The sequence below is a fragment of the Lathyrus oleraceus genome, chromosome 3, assembly GCF_024323335.1.
Source record: "Lathyrus oleraceus cultivar Zhongwan6 chromosome 3, CAAS_Psat_ZW6_1.0, whole genome shotgun sequence".
In the NCBI taxonomy this organism is placed as follows: Eukaryota; Viridiplantae; Streptophyta; class Magnoliopsida; order Fabales; family Fabaceae; genus Lathyrus; species Lathyrus oleraceus.
The window spans coordinates 391,723,583-391,743,313 of record NC_066581.1 but is presented as its reverse complement, the minus strand read 5'-3'; the positions used below and the strand labels follow the sequence as shown (position 1 = coordinate 391,743,313).

The 19,731-nt window shown below is 35.9% G+C and overlaps 1 protein-coding gene across 3 annotated transcripts in view; it reads right to left on the bottom strand.

Moving 5' to 3' along the window:
* LOC127127905 (uncharacterized) overlaps window positions 1-19,452 on the bottom strand; it is a 59,776-nt gene extending 40,324 nt beyond the window's left edge. Inside the window, exons 1-3 of one of the 3 annotated variants that reach the window (XM_051057182.1) lie at window positions 19,144-19,452; window positions 17,123-17,193; window positions 16,247-16,632 (exon numbers count right to left, since the gene is read on the bottom strand). In XM_051057182.1, coding sequence (XP_050913139.1) covers window positions 16,614-16,632; window positions 17,123-17,193; window positions 19,144-19,356 — 303 coding nt within the window. In that variant the 5' untranslated portion in view covers window positions 19,357-19,452 and the 3' untranslated portion in view covers window positions 16,247-16,613. Of the gene's footprint in view, window positions 1-16,246; window positions 16,636-17,122; window positions 17,194-19,143 lie in introns of those variants that run through there. The other 2 variants (XM_051057179.1, XM_051057183.1) reach the window with 2 other exon arrangements.
* Between the last annotated feature and the right edge of the window lie 279 nt (window positions 19,453-19,731).

Genomic DNA, 19,731 nt, shown 5'->3' with positions numbered 1-19,731 from the left:
CTCATTGTATTCACCTCTATTTATAGGTGTTATCATAATTTGATTCAAGTTGATTAAAAAGCCTCTTCATTCTTCAAAGACAACCCTTTATCATGGGAAGCTGCAAGGATATTCAAATGCAACACTCATCGATTATGATGCAAATTGCACGTCATGAGCCTTAAGTAATAGAGAAGGAATGGGACTGGAGAATTCCTACCCCCATACTGAATATCTTTGGGTGCGGGACGAATGACCCGTTTGCTCATTGTATTCACCTCTATTCATAGACTTTAGTGCAATTTAAATCGAATAATTAATAAGTCTTTCTACATAGATTGAAGCTCAGACCGAAGATCAGACTTCAACCTTCCAGGGTTTCTCTTTCTATCCTTTTGTTCTCCTAGTAAAACTAAAACCATTTTGTGAAGAAATTCAAAAATAACTAACCCTATGATTAGGATTGTACGATATGAGCCTTAAGCAATGGAGAAGGAATAGGACTGGAGAATTCCTACCCCCATTCTGAATATCTTTGGGTGCAGGACGAATGATCCAGTTGTTCACTATATTCATCTCCATTTATAGACTTTAGTACGATTCAAATCATGACTCTCATTTCAGAATAAAATCAAACTCACCTCATCAAACTCATTTTTGCCTTTGGGATTCATTTTTAATTCAAAACCTTTTCAGAAAGGGCGTGTTACTTTTGTTCTACCGTGAACGACACTTAAGCCTCCATGTGTGAGCCAACAATGTTTAACTGCTAGAGTGCGATCTGAGTTCATCCATTCTACCACAAACATACAAACGCTTAAAGCTCCCATGCTCGAGCATACAAGCCAGTCGACAGTAGAACGTGAACGTTGATATTATCCACTAAAAAAAACTACCGCATCCGTCCTAGTTCCACGAACTACGGAGCTCTGATTTCCTCATTGTACGAATGAGGATACGTAGGCACGAGAGCCCAAATCCTTGGAGAGCATAATTAATTATTAACCCCTGTTTCCCTTTTCGCGAGTAATATTCAAATAATAACACTTATTCTTGCAAAGAACATTCAAAATAGTTCCCATGGAGTACCATGGATGTTTGGGGTGCTAATACCTTCCCCTTGCATAACCGAATTCCTTACCCATTTCTTTTTCCCGTGGGTTTTATTGATGTTTTCCCTTTCCTTCGGGAATAAATAAAGTTCTATGGCGACTCTGTTGTATCTTTGAGCGTGCGATGCACTCGGGTATAATTCACGTAGCTTCAGCTGGTGACTCTACTGGGGATCCTTTCCTAAGCAAGTCGAGACCAATTTTATTTGTTCTCCTCATGAGAGTAGGTGTTTACCTGTATTACTTTAGTCGTTTTATTTATGTTATTTACTGCATTACTTTGTTACTTTAAATATTCATATGTTGTATTCTAGATATTATCTGTCATATTACCTGTTGGGATGGGATGATACTATGTGAGAGAGGCTCTACACCCGATCTTGAGTATACATGTAGGATAGATTCATGGATAGTCGTGTCGGCTTGCGTTTTGCATGTTGGGTTATCGCGAGAGCAACACCTAGACTAGACTCACTTGAAAGTACTTTTGTCCTATGAGAATTCACTACGGCATGGTATTTTCATTTGACTCGATGTCTCTAGGAGACCTTTTAGGGACCACCTTTGAGGATTCGTACACACCTGTGAGAGGGATATTGGGGTTTTATGTAGGAAACCAAGACCCTTCATACCATTGATCTCTTATATACGTTGGACCTTTGATCCTATTTCAAGTTACATGGACATGTTATTATCCAGATTTCCGAGATCACGTCGGACCTTTGATCCTATATAGAGTTACATGGATAGATTATTATTCAGATTTCTCATATCATGTCAGATTATTGATCCCATACTGAGTTATCCAGGCTGTCTAGGTCATGCCGGACCTTTGATCTTATATTGTGTGATGCGGCCAGATTATCCAGAATATCCAAATTATATCAAATTGTTGAATCTATGATGCTTTCATATCATTACATCATTTTGAAATTAATTTTTGCATGTATATTTCCAAGGAATTAAAGAGACAAGTCTTTGTTTGAGTGATCATTAGAGAATGGATCCTACTAGAAGAGGTGTTTATACCTACAAGTTTGTGGAACCTTCTTTGAAGACATTGAGAGGATTGGGAGCTCGCTTGGTTTTCGACAATAAAGACAAGTTCAAGGATGCCTATGGAAATATTCTAGGAATGCTTAACATTGAGGTCAACATTACAGCTTTTCACACTCTAGTGCAGTTCTACGACCCTCCTTTGAGATGCTTCACATTCCAGGATTACCAGTTGGCTCCTACTTTGGAGGAATATTCACATATTCTGGGGATTGAGATTAAGGATCAGGCTCCCTTTGTCCCTACAAAAGAACTTCCTAAGTCTCAATATCTAGCTGAAATCATTCACATAGGGAAGAAGGAGGTGGAGCTCAATCTTAAACCTAAGGGTGGGACCCATGGGTTTGCCTTGAAGTTTCTGGTTAACAAGGCTATTACATTTGCTGAAGCTGAGAGTTGGGACGCCTTCAACACTATCTTTGTTTTGATCATATATGGGATCATGTTGTTCCCAAACATGGAAGACTTTGTTGATTTGGCTTCTATCTACCTCTTCATGGCCAAGAACCTCGTTCCTACTCTTCTTGCTGACAAATACTACTCCATCCATGTGAGGAATGAGAAGAAGAAGGGGATTATCATATGTTGTACCCCCTGCTGTATAGATGATTTATTTCACATCTACCCAACAAGGGTCCTTTTGTTGACAATGAGGGAAATCTGAAACGGTCTCAAAGAATCATGTCCCTCACAGCTGAAGACATCTCCTGGTATTCTAGAGTTTACGACGGTGTTGAGATCATCATGGATTGTGGCAATTTCCCCAATGTACCCTTTCTAGGTACAAAAGGTGGAATTAATTATAACCCAAGGATATCACTACGCCAGTTGGGCTACCCGATGGTAGACAAGCCAGATTCTGAGATTCTAGAGGAGTTTGTTTTGTATGAAGGGGTTGACAACTCAGAGTTCTAGAAGAGGATTATCCAAGCATGGGGAGATATCCATCATTGTGGAAGGGCCTAATTGGGAAAGAAGAACTGTATTGTGAAGGAAGCCTACACTCAGTGGGTTCAGGAGAGAGTCAAAGAGTTTTTATTGCCATTTCCGCCTGAACCTTCCATGATCATCAAGCCAGTTCAGCCTGTTGTTTCTCCTATTTTAGAGGTTGACAAACTCAAAGGGATTATCAAAGCGTTGGAGAAAGAGAATGCCAATCTCCGATCTAACCTAGGTAATATCACCTTGGAGAAAGAGAACCTGAAGTTTAATCTCAACCAAAAAAGAGACCGAGCAACCAAGACCGCCAAAGAGATCCAGGAAGAACAACACAAAATAAGGAAAGTAGGTGACACTTTGAAGTGTACTATCGAAAGCCTTTCTGTAAAGAGGAAACAACTTGCCGCAGCACAGTACAAGGTGTGCAAAACTGAGATCAACTGCCAGGATCAGCTCAAAAGGTTACAAATCCAGCTAAAGACTTTCCAGAAGGAGCTGAAAGAGGAGCAAGACCGGGTTAAGAAGCTAGAAGTTTCTTTGTCTCAACATCATTTCGACCTGGACAAGAAATTCGAAGAGATTCGGGAGATGAAGAGTTAAGCTTACAAGAACTTTGAAAGTACCAAGTTGCTCGATCAAGAGGTCACTCAGTGGGAAATAAAGAGTCGTCATCTTCAAGTCCTTCTAGACCAGAAGGAAGCTTTCTTGCGGGATCTTCTGTACCTGTTATTTCCTCAATATTGAATAAAATGTGTTGTTTCCCTTTATTTAGGCATTATCTTCTATCTCTACTCTTATACTCTATGATTGCTCGTAAAATACAATAGATGAATCTCGAAGATCCCTTGGAAATAATAAATAATAATAAAAAGAACTTTTTGCATATGTGCATCATTCATACATCATATTGCATTTCATAAATTCGAGACTAATGAACTCATCTTCACTTGGCCTTTTTCCAGAATCACCACTTCCATCAGAGCTGATTACCCGACAACTGTCTTGAACTAGAAGAATGTCGCAGGTTACCATGGAGGAACTCAAAAGAAATCAGGAAGCAATGAAGGTTGAGATCGACCAGCTGAAGACTCAAATAGGTTTGATCATAGAGATCCTGCAGTCGATGATGAGGAAGGAATGCAACTCTTTTCCAACTGTTGCTCCAGAAGTGGTCACTCCGATGAACATGCATGGCCTCACTCCACCTCAGGAGTAGCCTCGTGGATTTCATCCACATCCTGTACCTCCAAGGGTTCCTTACCAGCGGTCATTCCCTATGCCCCGACCAAGGCAGGGAACCCAATGTCGAACCAATATCCAAATCAGTGGTGGACCTTTGCTCAACAAGGAAGATAGGAACCAAGAAGGCCTCCAAAGCATTTTGATCCAGTGCCCATGTTGTATGGTGGACTTCTACCTTTGTTTCTTAATAGCTCGTTGGTGCAGCTGAGGGAAGCTAAGGCTCATCCAACACCTCTCCCTCCAGATTATGACATGAACATTAGCTGTGAGTATCACTCTGGGACGCCAGGGCACTCGATTGAGAATTGTAATATCTTCAAGTATAAGGTACAAGATTTGAGACCATGTAGCAGATGAATTCAAGTGGATCCCAATACTTGCGTCAGATGAAAGCTCAAATCACAATAACTTGGTCTCAAAAAAGTTGGCATTGGCCAAGTCCTTTTGCATATGGAAGGTTGCCTAATTCTAAGTTCAAAGCTCAGATCAAATTCAACAGTCCACACAAACATTTTTTAGGGTTTTTGTTGTTTGTTAAGTATTTTAAGGTCCTAAGACCACAAACACAAACAAGGTATACAAACAAATATATACAATCACAATATATGGCTCAAGTGAGCAAAGTAAAAAATGACATAAACATGAACAAGTTAAATGATATGTAAATGGCAAATGAAATGGTAAATGGCTTGAATTTAAATTGCATAAAGTAAGTGACTTGAAATTAAAAGCAAGAATAATAAGAGTTAATCAAATGCTAGTTGATTATATGTTAGTGGTGTTTTGCTTTTCAAATGATTAAGTCATTCTTTGGAGAACACTCAATCCTCTATTCATAAGCATGGATCCTTGAACCAAGACATCTTCCAAAGGAAGGAAAAAAGGCCAAGTTTCCATACAATACCATGAAAGGGGGGAGACTTACAATCTCACTTACTAGAGTGATATGCTTTTGGGTCACAATTTAGCGTTATGTTAAGCAATCATAATTGGACTTATGTAGAAGTCACAACTATTTGAGGTCGGGCAATAGAAATTTTGGTGTTAATGCATGTTAGAGATATGATATAATGAACCATACTCCTAAAATATACCACACACAAAAAGAAAATGATCAAGGGATGGACCTATCTCATTCATACCTGTATTGGTTCATCTAACACAAGGTTATTGATGAACCAATTAACCTTAGGATATTGAGACTTCATTGGTCAATGAAAATGGATGGGATAGAATGAGATTATAGATGGAGAGGGAGGGGAGATGAGACAAACACAAATTGGTCATGGGAGGAATTTTATCAAATTAAAATTATTCATTCATTTTGGGAGATGAAATATACATTTCATCAATCCCGTAAACCCAATGATTTTAATCCAAAAAAAGTCAAATCAACTTTGACCAATGCCCAAACACATAGTCAAACTGCAAAAGTCAATAAAAATGGCTCAACATAATTTCTACATAATTAATCAATTAAAATCAAATTAAAATGCATTTAAATTAAATTATGTTTGATCAAAAACCTAAAACTTCTTCAAAACACCAAATAAATGGCCAAGAGATTTATCCTAGGTCGAACAAGGTCAGAGGACCTTAGACAAAAAATTCATAATTTTTGAAAAGTCAGAAGTATTTTTAAATAATTAAAATATGCATAAAAACAATTAAATCATAAAAAAAATATCAAAATTAATCCAAAAAATAATTTTAATTCAGAAAATGAAAGAGGTAAATATTTGAATTTTTTTGGTGAAAGTCCTATATTTTTTGGATTAAAAATGAAATTAATATGAATTAATTAAAAATAAGGGATTAAATGAAATAATCAGAAAAATCAATAAAAAAGCCATCTGATCTCCCTTATTAATTGAGGTGGCAGATCAGATGGTTAGAAACGCGCGTTCCACCAATGCTTCAGTCAACTGTCCCACACGCGTGATAACCAATTTGGATGGATGAGATTAGAAGCTATGGACCAGATCAGATGGTTGGAACCTTGCCAACACACCACCAGAGCCCTAGCTTCGGTCATCTTCTCCGATGAGGACCATCGGACTGGTCCAATCTCAACTCGAAGGAAAATGAAAAGTCAATACACTAATTTGAATGAAAATGCTCAGGAGCACGAATCTGGCCTCAATTTTGTCCAATTCCAAGGATATAAAAAGATACAGGGATTTGAATTTTGAGGATCATGAAATGAGTTGCTTCGATTTGACCTCAGAGCAACTCAATATTCTTGCTTACATTGATAGGACTTCAGACAACTAAAAATCAACAAGAATGGTGAAGAATTGAGGGAGAATCGAAGAGATGAAATTTCTGAAAAATCACCTTCAATGGAACTTCAGATTTGCACAATCTTGCTTTCAATTATGCTTGGCCTTGCTTCAGATGCTTGATGGAAGTGAAATGGATCAAAGAAAGGGATGGACTCTTGGAGTTTCAATCTCAAAACATATGGAGAATTGAAACTTGATTTTTAAAGAAAATCCTTAAGTTTATCCTTCAATGGTGAGGGTTTGAGGTTGCAGGTTCAAAGCTTGGGCATGAGGTCCTTAATTCTGAGCAATGAGGGTCTTATTTATATCCAAGGATATTGATTTCTACACACTTCCAATTTTGGCAAAACATGAAAATTCTCTTCGCATGGTTGCATGGGCGTGTGCTAGGCCCATGAAATGATATGATATGATCCATAATTGAGTGTGCATCATGTTGAACTCATGTTGGGAGGCCATGCAAATGTGTATGAAAAGTGGGAGTTGAAATTATCCAATTGGTCCTTTAACTTACACCCATGTGCAAGTCTCTCATACTTTGGCCAAATGAGGTGATCTTAGAGGTTTTGAAAAGGTGAGATAAAGGGGAACAAATTTCATGTTGAACACTTTTTCATTTGAAGCTTTAATCATGACGAATTTTAAGGTGGAAGTTTGGGAAATCAAACATATTTGAAAATTTTCTAAGTCCCAAGTCAAATGTTCACTTCTTCCACCTTGAATAACTTTTTCTATGGACTTCAAATGAGAAACGTTTTTTTCATCAAAGTTGTAGATATTTCAAACTTCTTCAATTTAGTCACAAATTTGACCTCATTTGGATTCGGCATGAAGGAGTTATGCATTTTAGAAGTTGAGGAAAATCACTTGTTCAATGGTATTGGCCCAAAATGACCTATAATGTTTCCTCTTTGAACATGCATTTGCAAGTTGAATTTGAACTTCCTCCAAACATCAAAGTTGACATAGACACCTTGAATTTGATCGTGCAATTTGAATGGCTTTCATATTATAATGATTGAGCAAGTTATGGTCTTGGGAAGTTGACCTCCAAACTAGGGTTTAGACAAAATGACCTATAATCTTTCATCATAAAAAATGACTTTCCAAGAAAAACTAGCTCTTTACCTCAAAATGAAAGTTGTTTGGAATGTCATTTTTAGTAACGTTTCTCTTAGTATCATTTTCATATGACAAAAATTGTAGGAGATAAGGTCTAGGGAAATCTAGTTTTGACCAGTTGACTTCCTCTGGTCAACCACCATGAACCATCTGGCTATATTGACATTCTCTTGACTTTGGGACTCATGGAGAATCATATATTCATAATATGATGTAATGTGAAGTATCCCTTGAAATATCTGATCAATTGTTGAAGGAACTTGTTGAAGAAGTCACACAAGATACCCAGATGAATTAGGGTTTCCAAGGCAAACAAACTCCAAACTCTTGATGATTTCTTGATCAAAATCATATGTGAAGATCACAGGGATCCATATATGATGCCTAGAATAAAATTGAACCATTTCTTGATTGTTCTCCTTGCATTAGGGGTCTTAAACCCTAGATATGAGCTTGATAGAGCATAGGTGAACATACATACTACCTACAAAAGCAACAAACTATACATTGACATATTTTTGGTATTTTGGTTAGTAGACAAATAAAAATTAAGTATGATACAATTAAATGTGCTTGGTGATCTCTCCCACTACAAACCCAATGAATGAAGGGGTAAGGAGGATGCCAAGGTGTGGTCCCAATGCCAATGCATATGATGAAATAGCATGAGGGATCTTAGGCTCAAAATTGGGGTCTTACAGTATCAAGGTGATCCAATGAGTTTTTTGTGTTGTATTGGATCGACATCATCTTCTTCTGAGTTTTTCGATAGTTGCAATATGGGCTCAACTAAAGTCGAAGTTGGGTTGCAATCTTGCATCACAAATCTCTTAATTATTTCGCTCGCATATCTTCTTTGGTGCATCATCAATCATCTACTACTCTTGTAGAATTCGATACCAAGGAAGTATGAGAGATTTCTCAAGTCTGACATTTCAAGCTCCTTACTTAGGTTATGTTTGAAGTCTTCGATCTCCTTCTTACAACTTCCTTTTATCAACAAGTGATCGGCATAGAGATATAATATAAGCAATTGACTATTTCTTCTTCTTACATATACTTGATGCTCATTAGTGCATTTCACAAAATCCTTCTCCTTTAGAAAACTGTATATCTTCTTATTCCAAGCTCTTGGAGCTTGCTTAAGTCCATACAGGGATTTATGCAGCCTGTATACCTTGGTTTCTTCTTCATGTTTCACAAACCCAACTGGTTGTGCAACATAAACTTCTTCATCTAATGGGCCATTTAGGAATGCATATTTCACATCCATCTGACATATGTGTCAGTTGGTCATGTTTGATAGACCAACAACTAACCTGATTGTTTTGATCCTAGTAACAGGTGTAAAAACTCTGTCGAAGTTGATTCCTTCCTTCTGAATAAACTCTTTTGCCACAAGTCTTTCCTTGTGTCGAGTTACTTCTCTGTTAGGATTCAACTTCACCTTGTAAAACGACTTCACATCGATTGTCTTATTTCCTTGAGGAAGTTCAACAAGTGACCAAGTGTTGTTGACTTTTATGGACTTCAATTACTCATTCATTTCTTTCACCCACTTTGAATCCTTCAATGCTTCAGCTACATTGACTGGTTCACCATCTGCATAGAAAGCATAGTGTACCAACTCACCTTCGTCATCAATTACATCATCTGATGTAATCCCACATTGTTGCAACCTTGTAAGAATGTGTCTACTTCTTTGAGGTCTTCTTGTGCTTACTTGACCTATGACTTTTTCTTGTAGAACATCTCTTTCGACCTCACCTGTTAGTTCTTCACATAAGATTATTATTGAATCATTCTTTACATTTTCAGTCCAATCTCATTCCTTAAGTTCATTTATGATCACTACTTATTTGTTCATTGGGTCGAACAACTTGTATCCTTCATTCAAATGATATCATATTAAAATCATTTGACTCGACTTATCATCAAGTTTTCTTCTCAACTGACCAGGCACATGTCTATGTCCAATATATCCAAATACTTTCATATGACTCAAAGCTAGGCTTGACACCAGACCAACATTCTTCTGGTGTGATTCCTCATAGCTTCTTTGTCGGACATTTGTCTAATATATATGTTGTTGTCGACACAATTTATCCCTATAATTCTTTGGATAGATGCTTGCCTCTCAACATACTTCTCACCATATTCATGATGTTCTATTCTTCCTTTATGTCGTTCCATTCTACTATGAAGTGTAGGGTGGGACCACCTCATGCACAATCCCTTCTTTCTCACATAACTTATCGAAGTCTTTCGACGTATATTTTCCACCACCATAAGCCCTTAGAATCTTAAACTTTCGACCATGTTGTCTTTTGACCATGGATTTAAACTTGGCAAATACCTCAATCACTTCACTTTTCTTCTTGATTAGGTAAGTCCACAGTTTTCAACTGAAATTATCTATGAATGTGACAAAGTATATGTTACCTCCAATCGAATCCACCTGGATAGGACCACATACATCAGAGTATATGGTTTCAAAAATTTCTTTCGACTTGCTTCTTGCATCCTTGTTGAAGTTATTCTTGTGTTGCTTCGCCTGCACACATTCCTCACACACTTAGCTTGGAATGTCGATTTGTGGTAACCCTTAAACCATATTTTCTCTTCAGATCTCTGATGTCTTTGAAATTGAGATGGCCAAGTCTATAGTTCCATATCCATTCATCCATGCTAGCTGCAGTTGCAAGGCACTTATGCTCCATCACATTAAGTTCAATCTTGAATTTTCTATTTGAGACATAAGTGCCTTCAATATTAACCTTCCACTGAGTCGAGAACTCTCATCATCTTGTCTTCAATCGAAACTTTGTAGTTCTTTTCGAACAGCTGCCTTATGCTGAGAAAATAGATCTCATGTCTGGTATGTATAATACATTGGAAATTACTGACCTTTTGTCATCTTTCCTCATAATCAGAACATCACCAATATCTTCAGGTGCTAGAGTATTGTCATTTGCAAATTTTACCATGTTCTTTATTGAGGGTTTCATGTTGAGAAACCAATCTTTCCTACCATCCACGTGTGATGAGTATTCTGATTCCAAGTATCATTGGTCCTAGAATCTTTCTTCATCTCTTGTTGTGACCATCAACATCTCTTCTTCTTCATGCTTTACAAACTTTGCATCAGTTTCCTGATTCTTCTTTTTTTTAGGAAAATCACTTGAGTAGTGACCATACTTTTGACAATTGAAATACTGAATATGACTTTTGTCAGGTTTTTGACCACCGTCTCTTCCTCTACCTGCAACACCACCTCTTTGGTTGCTTTGGTATTAAGACTTTCTCGGATTCTACCAACCTCCTTCTTGCTGATCTCAACTAGTCTAATTATTATAGCCTCGTCTACCTTTATTGCTGAACCACTTCAATTTTCCTTTCTTTTCTTTTGTTGATTGCGCCTACAAAGCCACATCACTCTTCAACTTTCTTGCCTCTCTGTCATCCATTCTTTGCTCATGAGATTCAAGCATCTCTTGAAGCTCTTCCTTTGTCAATGTTGACAAATATTTCAACTCTTCTATGGCTACTACCACATGGTATAACTTTGGAGCCAATGACCACAAGATCTTGATGTTAACGCTTCTCCACATATCTTAATTTGATTCACCAGTTTCGTAACCCTAGTGAAAAAATCAGGTATGCTTTAATTGTCTTCCATCTGAAACAATTCATATGTTCTTTTGTGAGTTTTAAACCTCACCTCTTTCACCTTCTCAGTGTCTCCAAACATTTTTTCCAGAATTTCCCATGCTCCTTTCGCCAAATCAAAATTCCTTAGCTTTTCAAAATCATCATAATCAACACATTGATAAATTATAAAAGAGAGCTTTATAATCTTTCTTCTTCAATTCTTTGTGTGCGGTCTTTACTTCATCAGTTGTGTTTTCTACGAGCGGTGTTACTCCCTCCATCACAAGATCCCAAAGATCTTAACACTAGAAAACAACTTTCACCTGCTTACACCAATTCTCATAATTCTGACCCTTCAGAATTGGGAGACTCTTTGAAAATATCCTTTTGGATTATTCAACGCCATCGTGTTTTGCTTCCCACAAATCGCTCAGTCATTGCTCTAGATACCAGATGTTGAAAATTCACCAAAATCTATGGAGAATTCCACTGCAATCTTGATGAACAAGATTCAAACACACCAATCGAATTCCCTCTTGTTCTACATTCTTCACTTGAGTGAATTAATCAACCTTGATTGCAAGATTATTCTCGCTGCACAATTGTTAATGGAAGAATAAAGAAAAGATGAAATTGGAGAAGAAATAAATTAGGGTTTAGACAAAATAAGAGAATAAGAAAAGATTTTATGCAAAGCTTCTCTCTGCTTCCAAACTGGAATTTTATTCTTTGCAACTACAAGTTCTTCTTTTTTACAATGATAGGGATTAGTCCCTATTTATAGATTTGGGTTTGCTTGCTCCTTAAGAAAAACCTAAAATATCTAATTCTGCTAACACTATAAAATTAGACCTAAGTCAGAATTCCTGTCGAGGTACACTACTTCGACGTTTCGATAACATAATGCATTTCGACAACTTCTTTGCCTCTATCGAGCAACCTGCTTCGACACAAGGAATTACAATTCAATAATGTCTTGATGAAATGTTTATATGAATCGTGTTGTCAATGTTTTAGGACATTAGTCTAATGTTTAAAAATGTTTACGTGAATTAAGTTATTAATATTTGAAGACACGAGTCCAATGTTGATGAGATACAATTTATGAACTATGAGTGACCGTGTGAATACTCTTAGGTTTTCTAGGAACCAATGTTCATTGTTTTTAAGGTTTGATAAGTACTAGTGTTTGATTACGTCTAGGTTCGAAAGAACAAATGTTTTAGCCTAATTGGAAATGTTATTAGGTTTGAAAGAACTAGTGTTAACCTTAATTGGAAATGTTGAATTATGGTTTGGAGTTTAGGATGGAAGAATTCATTTGTTTGAAGTGTTATGCATCATATATTTCGGAGTTAGGTTAGGACTTTGTTCCAGTGTTTTAGAACTTCAGTAAAATAATGTTGAGTTCAGTAATGGTACCACATGCATCGGAGTAGAGGAGATGAGCATTGCATATTATTCTTGTATAGGTTTAAAATATTGTGTGATTGTGATTGATGTATTTGTAGTGAGAAATTTTATCCCTGCTGTTATTATACCATGTACTTTTATAGAAAGTATTCTCACCCATTTTGTTTCTATGTTTATCTGTGTGAACCCCTGTGCAGAGTATTCTTAGGTTGATATTGAGGGGTAGTCGTTGCAGCTTGTTTATGAAAGATGGTGTAAAAGACCACTTCAATTTCTTTTCTTTAAGATTATGTTGTGCTGAAGCTTTAGCCAACTAGTTAGGTTAAACTGGAATAAAAGCTCTAATATTGTAACATTGGGGTTGAGATTATTTCCTTGGATATTTTCTATGTTTTCTATTATGTTGGAACCAAAAAAATGTTACATTATTTCTATGATTGCAATTTAATTATCATCTTGAAATAAAAGTTTAAGTGTTTATGTTGATGTGACACCCTTGTTCTATATTTTTACATTCTGCAATGTTAGGAATATTAAATATAAAGGAAAAAATTTATTGTGGGTTAGGGTGTTACATATGTTATTCCCGAGAAACCCAAATTCTAGACCTATAAAGTATCTATAAATACTTCAACCTTAGTGTTGAAAGGAAGTTCGATATATTCTGATACAAACACAAAAAAACATTATGAAAACATAGTTTTTCACCCTCACGAGCTTTTTATAACCCAGAGAAATACTAAAGCCTCTTGCAACCCCTGCAAGCCTAGGATTGTTACGCATCTGTATTTTTTTAACAAGTACACTTCAATATAAATAAGAATGATTAAAGAGGGGGAGAAGAAGAGGAAGAAATACCACATGTATCTCCATCAATAAGGTAGTGTTTCCATAAAACGGTAGCGCCACCACATAGAGAGGGAGGCACCACCACATGGAGAAAACATAAAATATTAGAGAAAAATATAAAACAGTAAAAACTGCAAATATACCGATAGAAGAAAATCTTAGCATAGTCTCAAAAGAAGTTGAAGAGGTAAATGATAGTGGAAACCCAAAATTAAGAATAAATGCTTGAAAGATTAAAAAATATATTGAAAACTAGAAAGGCGTGGAGTTGAAAAAAGAATTACAAATAAATAAAAATATGCATTCAAGCTGAATTAGAAATTCGAAGATAGTGAAGATCCAATTTGTTGATACTTGGGGGACCACGCGACCACAATAGGACCAATGATTGGGTGCCACGTCATCAAGAGTGACATCGTTTAAAGTCAACGTCGTAACTACAATTATAGGTTTTCATATGATAATTATGTCATATTTATTCGTAGGTCATTATTTCTTAAGTGGTAGGGCCCATGTGACATGTGATAGAAGAAAAGAATGACAAAAAGGTCTAATAAATCTAATCATATTTCGAAAATAGCTAAAACAACATCGACCGTGAAGTTTGGTCGGACTCCAAAAAGATTTCTCAAAGATAACTTCAAATATTATAGCTTGAAGTCTATAGCACGTATATGAAGCTTATTAATGGGCCGACTCAATTTGAATGAGTTTACAAGCAAAGTCACATCCCCGCTCCGTCCATTTAGATTTAGATCATCTGAAGTGAGTTATTCGAGACAAATCATAAGATACACTCATCATAGAGGCACACCAAATATAAGTTACCCAACCATCATGGGTCATTAGATACAAAGGTCACACGATCAACTAACAATGTCCTTTGTGATAAGTGTCATCCAAAGAAATTTTTAGGTCCTCATACCCTAAGGTCCCACTATAACGCTAAAAGGTAAATCAATCACAAGTAACCATTATTATAACTTAAAATCCCACACTTGCTGACATCTAGAGACGTCTTTGACGGTGTGGAAGACGACCTACAACACAAGGTCTCACATTTTTTCATGATTCCGTCATGACAAAAAGGACCTCCATACACATATTTCAAGGTTAATTTACGATTAAATAGGGACCCATAAAAAAATTCATGTCTCAACTGAGGCTAACTCCATAATATTACACATGACCTCTCAAAAATTTATAACGACTCTGCTATCGTCATCCAACGTGTTTATAGGAACACCCTCAATCATTAGACACAAACTAAAAATTGTTTCTGAATTTGCCGTCAAGTTCTCAGTAACCACAACACGTGAAGAAGAATGTCCTTTGAAAAGAAATGTTTTGTCAAAAAAATTATGCTATTGTTTTTTTGTCTAAATACAGAGTTTCTCACCCTCGTGAGTGATAAACAATAAATAAATAAATAGTCTAGTTCTTAATCACCATAACACGTGAAGAAATATTTTGTCAAAAAATATTCAAATCAAGATGTTTAGTTAAGATTGACTCTCCAATATATGATGTGTATTTCTTAACAAAAAAAAAATATATGCATATTTAATTATCTAGTAGTAACAAATTTTCACCTTTTCAAGGTAATTAAATACAATGTCCTTGGTTCAAATCTGGACACATGCGTTCGAGTGTAACTACCAACGGAATTGCAGCCATGCAAATGACTGAACCCTGAGACGTAAAGTTGGTTCCTAAATATATCATGAGAAATATACGTACCAAATAACATTCAAACAATTATTAATTCATTTCTGAACTGTTCAAAAATTCAATAATTGAAATGCATAACTCACTTAATAAATGTTAGAACTATGTTACAACTTACATCGTTGGCTGCCAAGATCCAGCAGTCATACAGATGGTTCGTTTGTTATCGTGGGCAAGAACCCGGGCTCTGGGCGCTACTCGCCAAGGTGCTCATATGGACCTAGTTTGCCCACTCAAGCTGTCCACTGTTGTGACCAAGTCATCAACCATTAGGACTCAACATTCAGCCACCAAGAGACAGATCATCTCGCAGACTGCCATAGTTTGTCGGGTTGTCCATCATAGGGGCCTGAGCGATCTAATGTCAAAATCCAAACTGATAAATATTGATACCTAGTCAACCATCCTTAAGAATTAGGTTGTAGTGATTTACATAAAGTCTAAATAAATAAATGGATTAAGTTCAATCTAATCTTATATATTTAGACAAACACTTTCACAAAATTTATGTCAATTAATATCCTCAAATAAATTAATCTATGGTTTCAAATTGTGGGTGGTATGCAATTTCTACAATACATATTGCAACCTTTGCAATGTGACTTTTATAGGAAGTCTTTGAAATACAAAATTGAAAAAACATTTAATAAACATTTAATGTTAAGTTTTTTCATTGTCCAAGGAAATTGAGTTTTAAGATTATAATATTTTGATTTTTGATAAAAATACTTGAAGAAACATAATTGAAATGGCCTAATGTAGTTCCTAAAACAGTCGGAGACAGGATTTTAAAATCACATTGCAACTACGGTTCGATGTGGTTGCGGAGGCAGTTGCAATATTGCGGGTGCGAACCGCAATTTAAAACCATGAATCCAAACATACTTTAGCTTTTGTTGTCGTGGATAGACTTACACCATTGGATAAAGTAAGTGTTCTATCATGTTTGTCAGGAGTACATACCTTAATCTATATCTCAAAGGGCACGCTATACAAAAACTGAAGCTCTAGAAAACTACACGTCATGATCAATAACTAAGAACAATGAAAAATATATAATGGATAACAAAGTAATACAAGATGCACACAAAATGAGCTCTAATAATCATATTATTGTTGAACTGCGCATGAAACCTTCAACCTGACAAGGAACCAAACCACGGTATGTTATGACTGCTTCTCCACCAACGAACCACACCACCAAGTAATAGCACAAGATGTGACTGAGTATATTTGGTTAGGACTCATCCATATTCCTACTTAAACAAAATTAGCAAATTTATTAGATAGAACTTGTAACGATTATTTAAGAAAGAAAAAGAAATCATGAATTCCACTATACAATTCGCAAAAATAAGAATTAATCAGTAACAGGAGAACGTAGATGGAAGCTAAATAAGGGGAATGCATTTTGGAAAGGCTAAAATCAATTATTTGAAATATTGCTGTATTTTCAAATATGTTAAATCTATTTTTAAAATGCATTTTCAAAATCTCCCACAATATTTTCTCTAATATTTACTTTTATTAGTGAAAATGAAATTAGAAAGCATCATAGTAATTATTCACTTAATACAGTATCTGAAATACCGAACTTTTATTTGTCTCTAACATCCAATCTCTGATGGGAGGTAAACAATATTCTAAACTAAAGAAAGTGATCTTACATAACCCAATTGCAGATATATTTTCTTTACATGAAGTAAACAATTTGCTTACTTTATCCAAAAAAATAAATTTGCTTACTTAGTCGGTGTGCGTGGACGTAACCCAAGTTTAGCTCTTAAATTGGCACCGGCACCAATGAGATCATCCACCTATATGCAATAACATTCAGTACGTCAGAATATAATATCTGCGCATAATGGGATTTTATATCTAGATCAGATGTTTTATTATTTTGAAAATCACTTGAAAGGAAACAGATACCACAGTCACGTATAAAGAACACCACTAGTTCTCTTGACATCTACAAAAATAATTAATCATTTTCACATCTTAAACCATGGTCAAAGTAAGAATGGTGAACAGTGAAATGCCTTATGATCTGGCCTCCAAATTAGATTTTGGCATAACAATATGTAGTATTGTGTATCATCCATCACAAACAGCAGAATAATGAGTTATGAGTCGCAGTACTTTGGTGTTCAAAAAGGGTTGAAGTTATCTAGCCAACAATTAAAAACATTGTTATTAAACTCGGAGATGACAGGCTAGTCTGATTAGTTCAACCGAAAACCAAACCTGACGTCCAGTGTATCTAATGACTTATGCACAACCAATAATGACACCAGTAACTCAGCTCTAAAATCGGAAGACTCGACAACACAACTCACTAGAATTGATTGCTTCCAGTTGCACTTTGTACGTCTACGACACTATGCACATTCACTCAGACCAACGCGCAACATTTAAGGACAGGTGCAAATCACATAATGCACAACAGAGTAGGCGGGGATGGGAATATCACTTACTTTGCTATAAACTTCAAAATTGAAATGTTTGCAAGTCACAACCCCAATATGACTTGCAAGTTACAACATCGCGTCAAGAAAAGCCAATGGTTGAACATTTGAAATACAAAACGCAATTGCAATTCTGTTGTCAGACAGGACTGAATTCGCATTCTTGGTGCTCCAAAAAAGTAAATCTTCCACTGCGCGCTACCACACCACAAAGGTGACCTCTTCACAGCTGAGATGGAAGAGCATAACGGAAATCAAAGGAGGAATTATGAGAGGAGAGGAATATGAGAGATTCTGTTATAGAAGAAGATACAGAGAGAGATAGAGAATAGGTAATGATTACAAGGGGATTACTGTAACAGATCGGGTGTGAAGGTAGTTCAGGGTCTCTCTCTGTCAGTCTCAACCACAGATAAACAAAAACCCATATCAGAATCCACTCTCACTTTCTATAATTACCTTATCACATAAGTTCATTCATTATATAATATATACCTCAGGGACCTCTACAAACAACAGACAGGGCCCTCGATATGATTGCAAACTCAGCTTATGAAAATCCTATTCCAAGCCTAGCTTTCAGATACCACTAGAAACCCAAAAACCACCAAAAACCCATTTCACAACTAACTTCTCAACTCACATTATCACACAAACCCATCCTTTTTCCTCACTACAAAACACCATAGGTATCAGTATCTTACGATACTTGTGGGTCATATCTCAATTCGATACAAAATTAAACTCAATTGATACAAATCCCTAGTGGATATATTTATTTTTGATACGAATCTTATATTAAATCCCAATCCAAACCTAGAATAGTCACTTCTTTTGTCAATTTTGTATCGTCTGCCTTATTTTTTGGCATTCGATTTATGACTATCAGCCTATAGTTTAACTATGTCACTTGTTGTTTGCATAAAACTATCATACTTTTATTAGTAATGTATTTTAAGAAGTTAAGATTCAAATTAGAATTCAATTGATGATTATGAAAATAGTCCTTTCTATTCACATATGAATATTGAGGTGATTATCATATAAAATCTCTGTAGCACCGACACTTCTGAAAAAAGACGAGGACGATTGGTTGTACTTCATAGTACAAAACACATTCTTCCTTTTTAATTTAGGACACAGTTCACATTACTCTAAATTCCCAATTTACCACTATCACTCAGTCCAAAAAAAACCTAAAAACACATTCCATTTCATTGCAAAACTTGCAATACAAAAAATCTACAAACCGTAAAACAAAATTACGAGAATAACAAGCAAGAAATAAAAAGAGATTATTACCCCATGGATGCCATTAGAATGAAGAATGAAAATAGATGCGGAAGCAGCGCTACCTATGAAGAGAGAAGCAACAGTGAAAGCTTTCAAAGGCATGAGGCAGGAATCCCCTGGGTAGCCCTTAAGGTATGAACGCACACCCCATCCCATTTGACCAGCACTGGCTACCGCCCACAACCAGTGAATCCCACCGCCGCTGCCGGTTGCTTCCTCCATCCCCGATCAGGGCTTCTGTTTAGAGTCCTTTTGGAGTAAAGTTTTTAATTTATTGTTTGAAAAGTTGCGATATTGATTTTTGTTTTTAATTTTAACAGCATTTTTTCCTATGAAACTAGTAAGCTATTCATACGTTGTAATTTTTGTTCTTTTTTAATATAATATTGTTTATAAATGCTAAAGTTAAATTTAAAAAAATATTAATATGTATTATGTTAAATCCCATTTTTAATTTTAAAATATTAATATAAGAGGTTAAAGGTAGTGCACTATCCGTCTAAAGAAATATTACACTGACATCCCATCAAAATATTTTATATTATATTTTAAAAATAAAAGTCTGATGTGGCGGTATACACGAGTCTCATTGGTTGA